The sequence below is a fragment of the Syngnathus typhle genome, linkage group LG2, assembly GCF_033458585.1.
Source record: "Syngnathus typhle isolate RoL2023-S1 ecotype Sweden linkage group LG2, RoL_Styp_1.0, whole genome shotgun sequence".
Taxonomy (NCBI): domain Eukaryota; kingdom Metazoa; phylum Chordata; class Actinopteri; order Syngnathiformes; family Syngnathidae; genus Syngnathus; species Syngnathus typhle.
Genome location: NC_083739.1, coordinates 11,845,686 through 11,861,735, shown reverse-complemented (window position 1 = coordinate 11,861,735; position 16,050 = coordinate 11,845,686). Strand labels below are relative to the sequence as shown.

The 16,050-nt window shown below is 42.1% G+C and overlaps 3 protein-coding genes and 1 non-coding gene across 5 annotated transcripts in view; 2 read left to right on the top strand and 2 right to left on the bottom strand.

Annotated features, from left to right (window-relative positions):
• Window positions 1-10: 10 nt before the first annotated feature.
• On the bottom strand, window positions 11-4,493 carry nop58 (NOP58 ribonucleoprotein homolog (yeast)). Its single transcript, XM_061272044.1, has 14 exons — window positions 4,301-4,493; window positions 3,804-3,880; window positions 3,438-3,490; window positions 3,080-3,204; window positions 2,863-2,999; window positions 2,580-2,644; window positions 2,189-2,469; window positions 1,856-1,982; window positions 1,504-1,667; window positions 1,299-1,433; window positions 877-938; window positions 633-775; window positions 409-527; window positions 11-335 (listed from the first exon to the last, which is right to left on the bottom strand). The coding sequence occupies exons 1-14, from the start codon at window positions 4,343-4,345 to the stop codon at window positions 285-287; spliced, it is 1,584 nt and encodes a 527-aa protein (XP_061128028.1). The 5' UTR covers window positions 4,346-4,493; the 3' UTR covers window positions 11-284.
• LOC133150591 (small nucleolar RNA SNORD11B) lies at window positions 2,055-2,147 on the bottom strand. The gene has a single exon (XR_009713808.1). It is a non-coding gene; the product is annotated as a small nucleolar RNA SNORD11B (small nucleolar RNA).
• Window positions 4,494-4,663: 170 nt separating the features above from the next.
• nufip1 (nuclear FMR1 interacting protein 1) lies at window positions 4,664-9,124 on the top strand. 2 transcript variants are annotated; one of them, XM_061272043.1, is made up of 10 exons: window positions 4,664-4,990; window positions 5,740-5,810; window positions 6,107-6,211; window positions 6,300-6,362; window positions 6,441-6,517; window positions 6,596-6,688; window positions 6,893-7,065; window positions 7,288-7,428; window positions 7,560-7,807; window positions 7,892-9,124. In XM_061272043.1, exons 1-10 carry the CDS (start codon window positions 4,768-4,770, stop codon window positions 8,591-8,593), a joined length of 1,896 nt encoding a protein of 631 aa, XP_061128027.1. In that variant the 5' UTR covers window positions 4,664-4,767; the 3' UTR covers window positions 8,594-9,124. The 2 variants fall into 2 exon arrangements, with proteins under 2 accessions (XP_061128027.1, XP_061128026.1); XM_061272042.1 differs by having other exon boundaries at window positions 6,441-6,688.
• A 471-nt stretch (window positions 9,125-9,595) lies between these two features.
• The window catches only part of LOC133149981 (cilia- and flagella-associated protein 47-like), a 28,565-nt gene continuing 22,110 nt past the window's right edge, over window positions 9,596-16,050 (top strand). The window contains exons 1-17 of the mRNA XM_061272229.1: window positions 9,596-9,739; window positions 10,537-10,694; window positions 10,765-10,880; window positions 11,081-11,219; window positions 11,419-11,503; window positions 11,584-11,724; window positions 11,794-11,963; window positions 12,395-12,495; window positions 12,782-13,011; window positions 13,134-13,344; window positions 13,590-13,818; window positions 13,890-14,042; window positions 14,127-14,314; window positions 14,400-14,480; window positions 14,795-15,011; window positions 15,091-15,335; window positions 15,707-15,837. Of these exons, the coding sequence (XP_061128213.1) occupies window positions 9,596-9,739; window positions 10,537-10,694; window positions 10,765-10,880; window positions 11,081-11,219; window positions 11,419-11,503; window positions 11,584-11,724; window positions 11,794-11,963; window positions 12,395-12,495; window positions 12,782-13,011; window positions 13,134-13,344; window positions 13,590-13,818; window positions 13,890-14,042; window positions 14,127-14,314; window positions 14,400-14,480; window positions 14,795-15,011; window positions 15,091-15,335; window positions 15,707-15,837 (2,739 nt within the window). The remainder of the gene's footprint in view (window positions 9,740-10,536; window positions 10,695-10,764; window positions 10,881-11,080; window positions 11,220-11,418; window positions 11,504-11,583; window positions 11,725-11,793; window positions 11,964-12,394; window positions 12,496-12,781; window positions 13,012-13,133; window positions 13,345-13,589; window positions 13,819-13,889; window positions 14,043-14,126; window positions 14,315-14,399; window positions 14,481-14,794; window positions 15,012-15,090; window positions 15,336-15,706; window positions 15,838-16,050) is intronic.

Here is a 16,050-nt window from a genome sequence, read left to right as displayed (position 1 = left end):
GACAACACCGTCTTACTGCAATGCATTTATTGTGATTGCAGTCTTCCACTTGGTTTAGTTTTGAATTTGTATTTGATACAGATGTTCAAATACTATAAAGAAATCTTAAATTGATACTATTGAAATTAATCACATTTTACTTTTTCAGTCTAGACAAAGTTCTGTGAGACAAATCATTTCATAAATGAGACGGCGTTACAATGATATACAGGGACTAAAGACCGCTTTAATCCAGTTTAAAAAACATGATGGAAAGAAAAACACTCAAATATACACTGTTCTTTTCAATCTTCCTTCTCGTTCTTGATCTTTTTCTTCTTTTTCTTCTTTGGTGGCTGAAGATGAAAAGTTGGCAATTAGAGAAAAAAACAATTCAAGTGAAAAAGCAGTTCTGATCACAAGTTGTACCTCCGTCACCTCAGCACTCTCTTCCTCCACTTGTGGCTCTTCAGCACTATCTTTCTTCTTTTTTTTCTTTTTCTTGGGGGTGTCTTCGGTGGCAGCTGTGGACGTTTCACCTTCTTCCTCTGTTAGACATTCGGTGAAGTTCGAAAAATCATGTAAGTGAACTTCAGATAATAAAAAAAGCAGCCATTCAATCACATTGCATTTTGCCCTTACACTTCACCCACCTGTTGCTGCTTGGCGTTCCTTTTTGGGCTTTTTGACTTTCACCTCAGGGTCCTTTTCCTCCTTCTCCATCTCTTCAAGTTTCCTCTTCTTTGAAGTGGAGGGGATTAAAGAATCCCCAGATGGGTCGTATAATCTCACTTCACTGTTTTTTTTGGATTGGTAGGAGGAAGTGAGAAGATTTCCTCGGTTACAGTCATGTTGTTTGGAGAAAATGCGAAAAGTTTTGACGAATCAAGGATTTACCTCTTGTGCATATATTTGTCGGCCTGGGGTTTAACTCTTCCCGTTCCACTGATTCGTTGAATCTGAAGAATATAAGTCATTAATGTAGAAAAGATGTCAGGCACTTGTAAAGTCAAAAGATTTAACAATGAACTCAGTCGTTTAAAATATAGGCCCAAAATATAAAAAGACAACAAATGACGACCAGATCCGATTAGATTTAGCCAAGATTATCGATTAATTCTATGCATAAAACTTCTACTTGGCCGTTACATTTAAAACCATTTTACGTTTTTTTGTTTAAAAAATGTTGCTCATGAGCAAAAAATATTCTTTAGGTGTTACTGGGGGAAAAAAAAATTGAGAATTACTTCTTGAATGGGAGGATGCCAACAAAACAAGCAATCAAATAAATCCTGCTTGTAGGGGACATTTGGACTTACCCCTCTCTCCTCTAAGTACCGTAACCTGGCCTCCACTTTGGCTCGGTTTGCCACACTCATTTCTGCATTTGTGTCCTCCCCGAGGGCATCATAGCGGACGGCAAGGGATGTTTTGGCTGCTAACATTCTGGAGATCTGGACAAAAAAATAAATTCATTTCAAAGCAACCATGTTTAATGCTTCAGGCAGTTTAGTGTTACTGTACCTTGCCCTTGTTCTTGGCACTGGTCTGGCCCACAAGAGAGGCATGGTAAAGGAGACCGTACTTGGGCGTGTCTTTGCGGGTCTTAAGCGCTCGGAACAGTGCCTTTTCTGCCCCCAGGATTTGAACTGTGGAGGCTGGGTGCTTTGCCAGATTCAATAGCGAACCTGGGAGACAAAAAGTCAAAGTGAGCAAGGCGCCTGGCTCTTAAGCCAAACTTCAAATTGGATCAGTTTGAAAGCTCAGTGGAGGTAGTGACTGAAAACCATCAGGAATGTTTCAGTTTGAAGCGACAGAATGTCATTGTCATCAGTGCTCGAGCTTGCTTAAGTGTTGAAACTGGACAACGTCTCACCGGCATGCGAGATGAGACGAGCGCCAACCAGCTCGCCCACCATCACCGTCAGATTGGGGGCGATCGCCATCATCCGGTTCTTCAGGTAGTCGTATAGCTGAGCGCGGTAATCAGATATTTCTATCACCTGCAAACGACAAAAGAAAGCGGTATTCAGAAATTTCTACCGCCTGCAAAAAACACAGATTTACAGCTAAAGAAACCATTCAGAAGAGGTAGTGACTGAAAAACCCACATTGTTGTTTTTTTTTCAGGAAAAAGACATTTAGTGTCATCATCATCACCATGGCGGCAAAAATCCTAACGATCCGAATATTGCTGCGGGACATGTACCTGCTCGCAAAGGTGGCGGATATTATTGATGTCTTGCTCGGACACTTCAGTCCCCATGGAGATCTCGGCTGCCAGCTTCACCTCCGTCTCTATTTCCTCTGGGATCAGGTCCGATAGGTCGCTGCCGGCTACGTTGGTGCGGTCGCCAATTTTGGAGACTGTCTTACAGTAGGCCAAGTTGTCAGTGATGACCTTGCCAAGCTCAGGGAAGTGCCAGCCGTACCACTCTCTGCAGCGCATGATGTAATTGTTCAATTCCTTATCCAGGTCATCCAGCAGAGCTGCAAAGAGCCAAAGCCAACGTGATCAAGACTGTGTTTCTAGCAAGCTGAACTGCTCTGTGCTACTTGGTGGAAATTCAAATTGAATATTCAACTCCAATCAAACTTACATATGGCCTGCACGATCATGGTGTCCACCTTGTCAGGGCTGAACTTGAGCTTGTAGCGGGACAGACTAGAAAAAACACAACCAAACAAACCGATCCAGTAAAAATACAGTGAGGAACACAGCTCAAGACAAAACATAACTTTTGGCTTTCCCATGAAGGAAACAGCTGCCTCAGTGGTAGTGACGAATGCTGAGGAAAATCTACAGGGGGTTTCAGACAGCAATGTGTAATCATAGACAGCGAGCGGTTGACAAAACGACACCAAAAGCGCACCGACGCCCACCTGTGAGCCAAGCCGAGGGACATGGCGCTCATCTCTCGGGGAGGAAGTCCTGAGATTAGGCCCTCCATCTGGCTCCTGATGCACCTCATAAGTTCTGCAACAGCGGGGCTGTGGATGCAACTAAGTTCCAGCTTTTCCTATAATTCGAGGGAAATTCAATTTTTACAAATAATGTTGCAATTCATGACTATTACACATTTGTGGATGAATCACTTACTTTGATGACGCCACCAAGTTTGGCGTCACTGATGGCCAGCTGTTCATGGGCATCCTTTGCAACCATCTTCTTCAGCACTTTCTTCAAAGTTTTACTCACTTTACCCTCAACTAGTGCAGTGGCAGCTGAGTGGGCAAAGTAAACAAAATGTATAACTGAAATATGTACAGGGTTTTTGAAAACAAAGTCTTATTGCCAACTCTGACTACTCGATTACGTCATGTGGGCAAATGCGCAGTTTGTGGTCTCAGTGGTAATGACGCGTAAGATGTACTTCACCATTAACTCAGAATTTTTTCAAAAGATTCACAAACGATACATGCGACAAGCTTTATGATCTTAACACAGTGTCAATTACCTGCCAAGGCCTCCGTGGTGTCCTGAAACTTCTCGAAGTGTTTTAGTTTAACGCTGAAAAACAGTAAAAGACAAGTGGAAAAAATGATTGCAATTACCAAATAAAAAAACATTAAAAATAGATGCAGCAGAAGGTAACAGTGACAAAAAAGCATTCATTATACGGTGACACCTTGTCTTGTTATGAATGACCCACTTTAGAGTTTTGAAATGAGGAATCACTTGATTTTTTGGGGTTATTTGAATTTTAGTGTCCCACGGGACACTGTCCAGTGAGATTCATTATAACGCGCAAACATGAGGGATGGAAACATTGCATAACGTGCAATAATAAGGGAAAACTGCATTCCATATGCTATATACTTACATTTTATTTGCTTTTTCAGGAGTCTCAAACTCCTTGTACAAACTGTCGACCTGCTGGAGTTTGGATTCATCAAGAACCTAAAAAAGAAGCAGACTTGTAAGGACTCATAATGCACCTCTCAGACTGGCACTACAAACAAGCTTTTGTTACAAAAATAAAATAAAATAAAGTGTCTACAGCAAAAACTAACACGTGAAATGATTGACGGAACCAAATCAAGTTTCGGTTCGGCCACATGGGCTCACCCACGTGGTTGCAAGGCCTGCAGACAGCCCGTTGAAAACTTTTCATCAAATTACATATAAATATATAATACATATGTATGGAGTCCAGGGGCGGATTGCAGGCGTACAGATAACAGAATATCAGACACAAGACACATATTAAAAAACGAAATCGACGCTACAAATAATCTCGGCAACTAGCGAAAATGCTAATGTTAGCCAACACACGTCGCTACACGACTTAAGATAGAAAAGAAAGATTTTAAGACGTACTTTAAAAATGGCATAGCCAGCAGCGGTCTCAAACAAGACGAGCATTTTCGCAGCAAGGCGTGGATTGCTCCTTGATTTTTCTAAGGTCTGGCTTCTCTTTGAAGAATTTCCATACAAGTTTTGTGCAGTTCGAAGCAAATGCTGCTCGACCGCACGTATCAGCCACGCTTTGCCGTTTCTTCATTGGGTAACTAAAACACGCAGGCGTGGAGGAAAGTCAATACGTGACTGCCCTCCGCAGGACATGAATGTAATTGAACATTGACGTTCTTGTCCATTTGCCAACTCGTGATACAGAACAGACGTTCTACCAATAGGTGGCGGTAGCACATCTCAACGCTAATCGTCAACTGCCACATACCAAGTGAAGAAGAAAAAGCAAAACAGCACATGTGAGACCAGGGCAAGACGCGGACTGTAACATTTATTTTCATGTTAATCCCTAAACAAGACCTCGAGTGTGAATCATGGATAAACTTAGCTTCTATCCTCCACCTAACTTCGACTGTCCGCCTCCGAACTCCATCCAACAACCTCAGCCGCCCGCCGTTTCAAAAAGCAGCTTCCACCCCAGCATGTGGAGTTGGAACGAGTCACCCTGCGAACCTGAGCCCAGGATGGCTTACAGCGGCCAAGCGAATTGGAACTATCAACCAGCGTCAGGAATCTATGGATCTCAATATTCATACGGTGAGCGTGTTTTGATTAAAAAGAGCCACCCAAAATGCATATTGATTTGGTCCAGCAAGTTGCCAGTGTACATGAAAACAGGAAAATATGGGAGTTTGCTGAGATGGACCTTTTCAGCAAATATTGTTTAATGTTGTGTTGCACGTCCACTTAGCAACACGCTTTAGACAACAAGCTGCCATTGCATTGATTAACACAATGTTTCAGATTTATGAAATGTTTTTTATTTCACAATGACAGAGTGGGCATGTAAAGCTTTACATTTACATAATCCAACAAACATTACAAAACCAGTGTAAATGTGTAAAACGTTTGACAGACCCTAAACCCCAACTTTTCATTATTCTACATTTTCTTGATTGATTGATTGAAACTTTATTGATCCTGGAAAATTCAAGACCCAGCAGCATTCATACCACAGAGCGGGTAAATAAAAGACACACAATTCAATAGGCTCCTATAAGGCTGCCCCACAACGGCGCCACAAAGAAAGCCAACAAGTGCCAAAGTAACAGCAGCCAACCGGCCCCCCTCAAAACACACGAAATAGCCTCCACAGGGTCCACAAACAGGTGTAAGGGCAGCCAAGACCAACGGTGCCCAACGTGTGAGCAGCGTCCTGGGCACACAGTTGCGGCACGTGCAGATGGTCAACATGGGGCAGGCACGGCGAAGAAGCGGACATCTCACTGGGGTCACGGCTGTGAGGTCAAGGCGATGACTGAGTGATTGTCTCTTAAATTGGACAGGTCATCATTGGTATCAACCCAGACAACAAAATTGGAGCAATTACGGACCAGCATGGAACCGTGGGAAAAAGGTTAGTGTTGTTACTGTTGTATTGTTTTTCTATCATTTGCTGACTTTTTTTTTTGGGAGGGGGGGGTTTCCATTTACCTCCTACAGGGGAGAATCTTTTTTTTTTTTAAGGACCACTTCATCGTCCAAATACCAAATGTGCTCTTGTTACTGCCTACTTTGTGCAGTGTCGTAGTACAAAGTGCATTATTATTTATAAACATCTAAGAGAATCGGTTAGCCGTCCGGTGACCTGTCCCCCTCTGTTGCTCTTTTTTTTTGGGTCCGAACAAATAAAACTTGCCTTTTGTCTTTCAGCGTCAAAACAAGAAAGAACCGGATTATATGCATTTTTGTGACCCATGCGACAAAGGATTTAAAACCCAGGAGAAATATGAGGAGCATGTCGCTCAACACATAAAGGTATTTTTATTATTTTTTCCATTTCAGTCCCAGATTTTGATTGCTTCACAGTGTGCTGGCTTTTAATGCCCAGTCTCCTGCCTTCTAGTGTTCTGTCCCAGACTGCAGCTTTATGGCACATGAAAAAATAGTCAGCTTTCATTGGAAAAATGTAAGACACCAAAACACTTGACCCCTGTTGTATCCCTTGTTGTGCCCTTTGCTGATGTCAAAGCTTGCTGTTTTTCAGACCCACGCACCCGGAATGAAGAGAATTAAGTTGGACACCGCAGAAGAGATTGCAAAATGGAGAGAGGAGAGGCGCAAGTCTGTTTTTACAAATGGATGCTGGCTAATCTTGAGATTGGTAGTCACTGACAGCAGCTTTGACCTTTTTTGTCCCAGGAACTATCCAACTTTACAGAATATTGAGAAAAAGAGAAAACTGATGCAGGAACGGGAAGAGACGGGAGCAGTTCTGGAGACGGCTCAATTTGGGTACTTTACATTAAAATACCCTTAAAGCATTTTTCACGTACTGAATTCTAATACTGAGGGAGGACCCCATTAAACTCTGGTTTGAGATTTAATTACTGGTGTGTATCAGGGAATTTTCCAATACATATATGACGGGACGTGAGCTAATTATAAAGGTTTATTGTCTGGCTTTTTAAAAATTTATTTTTAAATGCTGTTATATAGACGCATGAGAGGCAGAGGATGGCGTGGGAGAGGTCATCGCGGGTTTCACGGTCAACAACCCCAAGGTTTGCGTTCATCCAATGCTGACCCTGCAGCAGAGAGACCGCCACCCCACACCCAGCCAGCAATTCATAATGGTGATCCACTGGGAGTTTTGGCCAAAGGTGACATTGGTGAGTTGACTGAATTCATCTCAACATTGCACTGTAGTAAAATGCATTTAGTGTTTTTGCGACAGGGACTAATTTATTGCTTGTGTTTGTTAAAAAAAGAAAAAATGATTACATATTAAATCACAATTGCAATATGGAGGGTGAAAAACAAACATGATTGGATTATGTTTCACAGTCATTCAGCCCTGGGTCATTGAATTTTTTCTCACACCTTCCCATTAGAGTCTGATAAAGATGATGCTGACACTGACTCCAGGCCCGCCGGCATTGTTGTTGCCCCAAAACAGATGAGTGCCGCACTCGGGTCTCTTGCAGCGAACTATGGCTCCATGAGTGAGAGTGAAAGTGATGAAGGAGCACAGGGTGAGCTCGATTACATTTTAAAAATTTGCCATTATTTCCACGTGCAAGTAGTAAGATTCGCATGGTTTTGATGTGTTTGCATATTGAGTGTGGTGATTTGATCATGATTCCACATTTCTCTTTGTTTTCAGACTCGACTATACAAAAAACCAAAGAACTGATCCAAGAAAACAAGGAGTTGCTTGGCCAGAACAACGGCCATTTCATAGACACCAGAACCGTGACACAGGACACGCACACTTCCAAAGTGTCATGTCCTTGGTCTGCCTCGAACACGTCAAACGACCGAAGAGGACAAGGGAGAAGAGGAGGAAGACGAGGAAGGCAAGGTCGCCGTGGATACCAAAATATGTCGCGGCGGCCCACTCTCCTTGAGATGGTGAGGATTTGTTATAGATTGGACATGCATGCAATATATTTATTTTTGAGAGATTGATGAGCGTGTTGTTGTCGTTTTGTTCAGCTTCTTGCCCCGGATATCCGCCATGAGAGAAACGTCCTCCTGCAGTGCGTTCGCTACGTAGTCCGAAATGACTTCTTTGGGCTGGAGAGCAAAACTCAGCTCAAGCTGGGGATCAAGCGGACACAAGGTGCTGGAGGTTCAGACCGGGAAGTTAAGAATGAATGCAGGACTTTGTCCGATTCCCTAGTTGATAGCAAGGCCTGTTCTGTTGAGGGTGGGACTTTAACTCAAAAAGCCAACACCATGCCAGAAATATGGACGGAGGAAAACATGGCGATTTCTCCAGCCACCGCCACAATCGATGTCATAGTTGATCACAGCTCAGCAGAGAATAGTCTGGATCAGGCGCCGCTCGGTGACCAAGCTGCTGCTGGAGTCCCTGATGACACAACTCGACTTGGTTCACTAGACACTTTGTCTGGTACAGCATGTGACCAAGCAGGCTTAAGTTTATCACATTCAGGAGCAGGCTGTGAAGCAGCAAGTGACCAAGGGGTCCAGGCCACACCACCAAATGAACATTTAAACATGCAAAAATCCAATGATCCCCCTGTGGATTCTTTTGCAAATGAAGAGCAGGTTACAGACGATAAGGAAGAAATGGCAAGTGGTCACAACCACGACCATGATTCAATAGCATCTTGTGAAAGTACATGTACCAATAATATTTATGATGATGAAATATGGGAAACGGCAATTTGATTGAGATCGTTTAGAGAATCTCAGTGTTTTTGTTTTGTACTTGCTAAATTGATTTGATCATACAACTCTTTTCAATGTACATTGATCAAAGTATTTCTTTTCCTCTAGCAAAAAATTATATACATGAAATTTTCTAACTTTTTTCCCCATTTCATATCTATTTAGGTATAGTCTTTTGTTGTCCCTTATTTCCTACCTCTGCCTGCCTTTAATTTTGGTATAAAGTTATGAAGTTACCATCGCTGTCTGCGTTTAGTTTTGGAAGAAGCGATCTACCTAAGTACCGTAAAATGTTTGTGCTTATTTCCCACCATTTTCAGTTTTGGTGAATATTAGGTGTTCTTGTGACTAAATAACAGTCTACAGATATCTGAAGTACAATTTAAAAAAAACACATTTATCCATAGTTTAGTTTACATCAGGGATTGTCAACCGTACCCTCTTGTGGTGCGTGTCGGTATTGCAGGTAGTCCGCGAAATTGGAAATGGAAAGTTATTGTAACACATCTAAAAATAAAATTGATTTCGTTATTTAGGCTTGATTTATTTCCCAACTAATTTTTAAAATAATTTATCCACCCAAATGATGTCAAATGTAGCGAGACAAGTTTTATTTTACCTTAGGCCGATAAATGTAAAGGTTAGGTTAGTGACTCGTTTCTATGGCAACAAGCGTAGCGTCGGACCTGTAAAGGTAACTACGAAGTCGAAGAAGATAGTTTATTAACGGTCTACATTTGACCCGATATTTTAGAGAAAATAATGCTCCTCATTTAGAAGACTGCCGAAACGTCACTCGCTATACGTACTGCGGCGTAACACCATTTTAAGTTGTCTACCAACGCGTGGACTATTTGATCATCTACGCAATTTGTGTTACCATAGCAATTGATAAGTTGGACGGTGACTCAAAATTTTCTCGATGTCTCTAGAACCGCGACAAGCATAGCTGACCTTTGTTTGGAGTTTTGGATCGATTTATACGTTCCAACAGACTTAATAATGGCCAAGAATTCCATTCACGTTGAACCGCCGCTCGTCGAGTTCAAGGACGTGGAAGTGGGCAAGCTCTACACGACTGTCATCACTGCCACTAATGTTGGCAGAATCACGAGGGAAATATTCTTTGAAAATCCCAAGTTAAAGGTAAAGTATTATGACATTTTGTCAGAATGTCTCAAATAACCTGTGAATTTGAAGGCCATGGCAAAGACCACTTTGTCGAGTGAAATAATGTTTGCAGCTTGCAGTGGAACATGCTGAGAATTGTGCAAATAGTTTTCTATATTTGAAGAATTGAGGAATATAATGACGGTTTCAAGAAAAGGTCGATAGACCCTTTTCATATACGACATTCCGGATTTCTGCAAAACATAAAGCTCTCATCCACTTCCCATGTACAGAGACATTGAAGGTAACATAATTTTTTATTCCCTGTAAACTTTACAGTGTAAAGCGTCTTTGGGTCATTGAAAAGCGCTATATAAATCAAATGAATTATTATTATAAATGTCACCGTGCAGCATGAGAAAAATTATGTGACCTTTTGTATTTAGTCTGCCAACCTGTTTTCTGGATTTGGTCATGTGGCATTCCACATACAGTGAATTGCCCCAGACAGACGGCCATAAATTCTTGATTTAAGAATTCCTTTTCTTTTGAAGGTGATGGAATTGTGGCCAGGCCTGAGGAAGCAAAGCAGCCCCAAAACAATGTTGCCCTGTCCACACATAGCATTGTGTCTTCCCTCCAAACAACTCAATTTTAGTTTGCATCCGTCCTCCAATGAGACCCGTTCCTGTTTATTTTTTTATTTTTTGTATGATCAAGCCATGCAGAAATCCAGGCCATTCTTAAGTGGTTCCCGTATTTTCTTTCTTGCAACTGTATGTACGATTTAGATGAGTGGATTTGTATTTTCCTTTTTTCTTGTTTTCTCACAGGTGTTTAAGTTCTCAGCACCCAGAGTTGCCAAGAATATACCGCCTGGTTTGTCTGTAAGCGGCACACTGGAGTTCATCCCCGTGGAAGAGGAGAAGGTCACAGACTACATTTATGTTCATATAGATGCAACGGAAGCCATTGAAGTCCCACTGCAGATGTAAGAAAGTATTACAGATGAAACAAAACATAGTCAAGGTGCGTGATTTCTTTTTGTCGTGTTCATGTAGTTCTCCTCGGGCTTGCTCCCTATCCATGGACTCGGAATTGGACTTTGGCTTTCTTCCTGCCAGCAGACAGATCTTCAGAAGATACATTCCTATTACCAATCAAGGATCAGCATCAGGTAATTCAAGGTCATCAGGTGGTTATAACAGAACCTATGAAATAGTGGAATCCAAACCCCTGTGTGTCATGAGAGGTTACATTGGTCTGAAGATTTTTTTTCCTACTGCTAGTAATGTGTCTTTGTTCATCTGTCCTCGTCAGCAATGTATCATATCAAGCAGATATTGTTTATCTCATGTACGTGCGTGGTGTTTGAAGGTGTGTTCCAGGTGCTGCACAATGGAGACTGTTTGGTCCGACTTTCTCCTTGCAGTGGAGTTGTAGCACCTGGCGCTACCAAGCGGTTGACAGTCGAACTGCATGCCGATAAACCAAGACAAGTTGATGAAAAGGCCCTGTAAGTTTGTTTTCATTTCATTTGGTCTCAAACCCACATGCTAATTTATTAGAGCATATCATAAAAAATCAATAATGATCATTGGAAATTTGTGTTGTAGTTTGAGCTTTTTATTTATTGCTAAAAAACCAGCGAAGGCAAAAGTTAACATAAACATTTGTCTAATTCCGCTTTGTTCCCATCATGTCTACTTTACCAGGGTCAGGCTTCAGAGTTTCTCCACTGTGATTCTCAAGATCAGAGCTCAAGTGGTTGAACAGCATCTTGAGCTCTCGGACGTACAAGTACTCCAGCCAGTTATCATCACTCACAAATCGTGTCTTCATGATAAACATGTAAATATACATGACGTTTTATTTGACAGGGGAACCCCTTGTCTCGTCTGTGTTTCGGACCAGTCTACTATGGGACGTCCCGCGTGGAGCGTGTGGTCTTGACAAACAATGGGCCTCAAGCATGCGACTGGGTCAGCTTACTTAAGGGTTCTGCTGCTGGGACCGAAAGTGTAAGTGATGTCCTTGGGAAATGAGTGTATATCGGAAACAAGTGTGATGACGATGCTGTTGCTGTGTAGGGAGCAAATCTTGACAAGAGCACAGACTTCGCTTTGCTGCCCAAAATGCAGCGGTGCAACCCAACCCCCCGCTGCCCATGTCCGGTGGTGAAGTGTATTCCCAATCAAGGCAGACTGGGAGCATATAAGAAAACTACTGTAACAGTACGCTTCAGCCCTGTTTTCCATAGGTAAACCCAAAATTATGTGTTTAGAAAATTGTACGTATCAGTCAGGAATACTGTCAGCTATACTTCATTACCTTGAATTTGTTAAACGACCGAACCAACAAGATACAGAGATGCCTTGTTGGATTTGGCAACGTTATAATCTTGAAGAACAAATATCTGAGCAGAAACTTTGGCCATAAACAAACATGGCTAATATAACAATATGGGCATATATTCTTCTTTTCATAATACACATAAATTTTTTGTTGTTGTTTGTTTTTGAGCTAGGGGGCTAGAACACATTAAAGGCATTTCCGTTCATCTCAATAGGGTAAAAGGATTTGACAAATGGCTCTTTTGCACTACACGTGTGGTCGTGGAACTTGTTAAATCATTATCTCTAGTCACCACTGTATCGGTACTTGCAGAAATGGATAAATTCCCGCCCTCAGATTACAGGTGAAGCCTCAAGGCCAAGCCAGTCGGCAGGACTACTGTCTTTTTCTACACCTGGACTCAGTTAGAAGCCAACATGGATTTGCTCACCAAAATGGTATTCACAAACACACATCCTTTTTTTCTTCTACATCGACCTGAGTTACCTCGTGACAAAATTGAAGGCACCTGTAAAGTGCAAATCTGTGAACGTGTTAGTTTTTGTTTTATTTGTTGTCAATGCACGATTTTTGATTGATGGCACGTGATTTGCAGGTCTCCTTCAGTTTTGAGGTTCACATTCAAATCTCTATGGTTCTATTTACGTTTGTGAATCACAGGTTTAGTTGAGTGACATATACTTATCAAATACAGTCATATTTTTTTTTTTCCACTCGTCTCAGGTAAAACCACTATCGAGTTGGCGGTTACGGGCACCGGATTGCCTGTGGATCTGCATCCGAGTCCCTCCAATAAATTTGACTTTCCCACTTGCGATGTGGGCCAGCGTGTGGAACACCTTTGCGTGCTGCAGAATCTCTGTCTGCATCTTCCCATACACTTCCGCTTCCGAAAGTTGGCGCTATTTGGCGCTCAGCCTTCCTGCGGCACTATTGCCCCTGGACTGTGTCAGGTAATCGTATTGAGTGTTTCCCGACCGTGAGACTTTTTTATCGTCTCGGGCGGTTATTTGAATACAACACCATATACATATAATGGATTGGGATGATTCTGTTCTTCGTCTTTCTTCATTAGGAAATAGTTTTGTTTTTCAATGCGCGGCAGCAGGGGACATTCCAAAAGTGCCAGAAACTTGATGTTTTGGGTTACGTCGCGCGCCAGAAGGCTAATGACCCCAGCGAGGATGATGCTAAACTAAGGCTTGGCAGCTTTTACACCATTCCACTACACCTATCAGCCATCTGCAAAATTGAGAAAACACATCCTTCACCTAAATTAAATCCTGGTAAATATCACAAGTTTTGGATAATGAGTCAATTTGAAGAAATGAGCATTCAGTGGAGGCCTCAGCCAACACTGAAACATTTTTTATCGCTATGGTGGAACGTACTGTAAAAATGATTATTTTTCCTTCAGCTCATAGATTTTATGGAATATTTCCAAAATGTCATCATCGTCACCAGAATTGTCAATGAGACCCACCTGAGCACATGTAATATGAGTAATTTGTAATGTTTCTTTTTTCTTTAGGTATTACACCAGAGGTGAGCAATCCCACAGGTTTACGTCCTCACGTCCCATCCAGTGAATTGGGCTGCTGCTATGGAATGGCGCGCGCTGCTGTGGTCAGCGCTCGTAAGACAAACTTCCACATGCAGGACAGGAAGAATGGTCGAAGGTTCGCTGACGAGGAGTTTCTGGCTTTGCCAAACGACCGAATCAGTAGCGTCAGACCGGCCTCACCTTACACCCAATATAGGTAAGCTCAGAAAGGGAATACTGTGTAAACATTCCCACCAAAAGATGACAAAACACCCTGTGTTTACTCAGGACTATCTTCACCGGAGTACAGCGATACACCTATTTGGATCCAGACTATAGCTTCACTCGGGAGGAGATGGAGAAAAAACGTCTGCATAAACAAAGATACACTGACTTCATCGGGCAGCTCAGACAAACACGCCTGCAGAAGATCAAGACAAAGTATTAATAAGTATCCTTGTTGCTGACAGAATGGTTAGGATTCAAATATGTGATGAAAATGTATCACTCTTGTTTTGTTACTAGACTTGAAGAGCAAGCGGACAAGTTTGGGATTATACCTGCACAAGGGCTTGAGTCACCTAAACTTGTCCTGCACGACGTGAAGCCTAATCAGAAGTCAAGTAGCAGGCTGAAGTATTCTTCCTGTAGACAGCCCAAGAGCAAGACCCCCACGGCCAGACAGGTCAGCAGCATGCTTCACAGACTAGTCAATCAATGTCATAGGTTGTTTTTTTTCTTTGCCAACTATCAAGAAAAAATTGCTCTTATTATTAATGTAGGTCTCAATGGATTCACATCCAATACCAGCTACTCACCAGGAGATGACAGACTGTGACAAGACTTTGACACCTCAGGAGCTTTACCAGGTTATCATAGGTCGGTAATAATAAAGCAGTTCTGAGGATGAATGAATAAATGGGAACTAATAACAATTGATTCTATTATTCCTATAATTATTATCTCATTGAACTGTATATCCATATATATTTCATTATTTATGCAAATGGACAGTATCACCTCCCAAAAAAATCTTATGGTCTGTCTGATTTCCCACAAAGCCCTAAAATTTGTGGAGTTTGAATTATTATTATTTCAATGAACTGTATATCCAGATATATTTAATTATTTATAGCAAATGGCCTTAGTATCACCTCCCAAAAAATCGTATGCTCTGTCTGATTTCCCACAAGGCCCAAAATTCGTGGACTTCGGCGAAGTGTGTTTCCATTCGGTGTGTGAGCAGAAAGTGGAGCTGATCAATCCCCTGTCAACGTTTGTGCTGGTTCAGTTTGAAGTGGACTGCTTTGAGCTGCAGGGCTCATGTCCTCTGTCTCACGTGCTGCCACCGATTTCCCACAACGCAGTCACCCTCACGTTTCAAAGCAGCAAGCTGGGTCAATTCTACAGGTTGGAAGAAGAACTCATATTACACCTACCTTACTTGTAACCACACCAGTCATGTTAAAATATATTTCTTGATCTCCAGACCTGTGTCTTACACAGTGAATCAGCAACATCCTGGACAGATTCTGGTCAAGGCTCAAGTCGTACGAAACTACTTGCAATTGTCCACCCACCTGCTGACGCTTACTCCCAACGCAAACTGGCTTGCCTCATCGGGCTACCGAAGCTCAGTTACTATTCGAAACCCACGTAATCAGCCTGCAGAATTCACATGGTGGCCCATCGTTCCAGAGTGTGGCATCCTGTTCTCTATTCGACCAGCCACAGGTTCTGACAGTGTCTGTGACAGATTGCTGTGGCGATCTGTATATTCGCTCCCAGGGCCTTTAGAGGGGCTTTATCTGAGTCAATCAAACTTTTTTTAATACCAGCAGTATCACATTAAAATAGAAACTAATAAAAAAAAGCAGCTAAGTGCAACAATTTCACATGGTTTGGAGGGTTTAAGAATCTATAACTCTGTGTTCAGAATAAACAAGTCAGATTGCAGCTCAAGTTAAATGGGAGTCACCACACACTTAGTGTTAAAGGTCTTACTAGCCCTGACTGTTCCCTACTGCCATTGGTTGTGTGCACTCTTTTGCAATAGGTTTACATTGGTTTAAATAGATTGGGTCCAATGTGTTCCTCTCCCCCAGGTACAGTGGAGCCCTACAAAGAAATGGATTGTGAGGTGGTGTGGCATGCCTCGTTCTCATCACCTCTAGAAGGCGACTTTGACCTCTATTGCACCGATGGCAACGTACAACGGCTACACTGCATTGCCAAGGTGCTAATGAAAACATGACTGTAGTTGTGGTGTCTGAGCGATCTTGCTCAAACTAAATGAAGTGACTAGGTTGAATATTTCCTTAACTTCCAACTCACTTCACTTCTTAATTTACAACACTATTCTTCAAAAATGACCCGACAAATGTTTAAAGTTAACTGTCATAACTATAAGGAATTACACCGTACTTAAAATGAACACGCAATTTTGTGC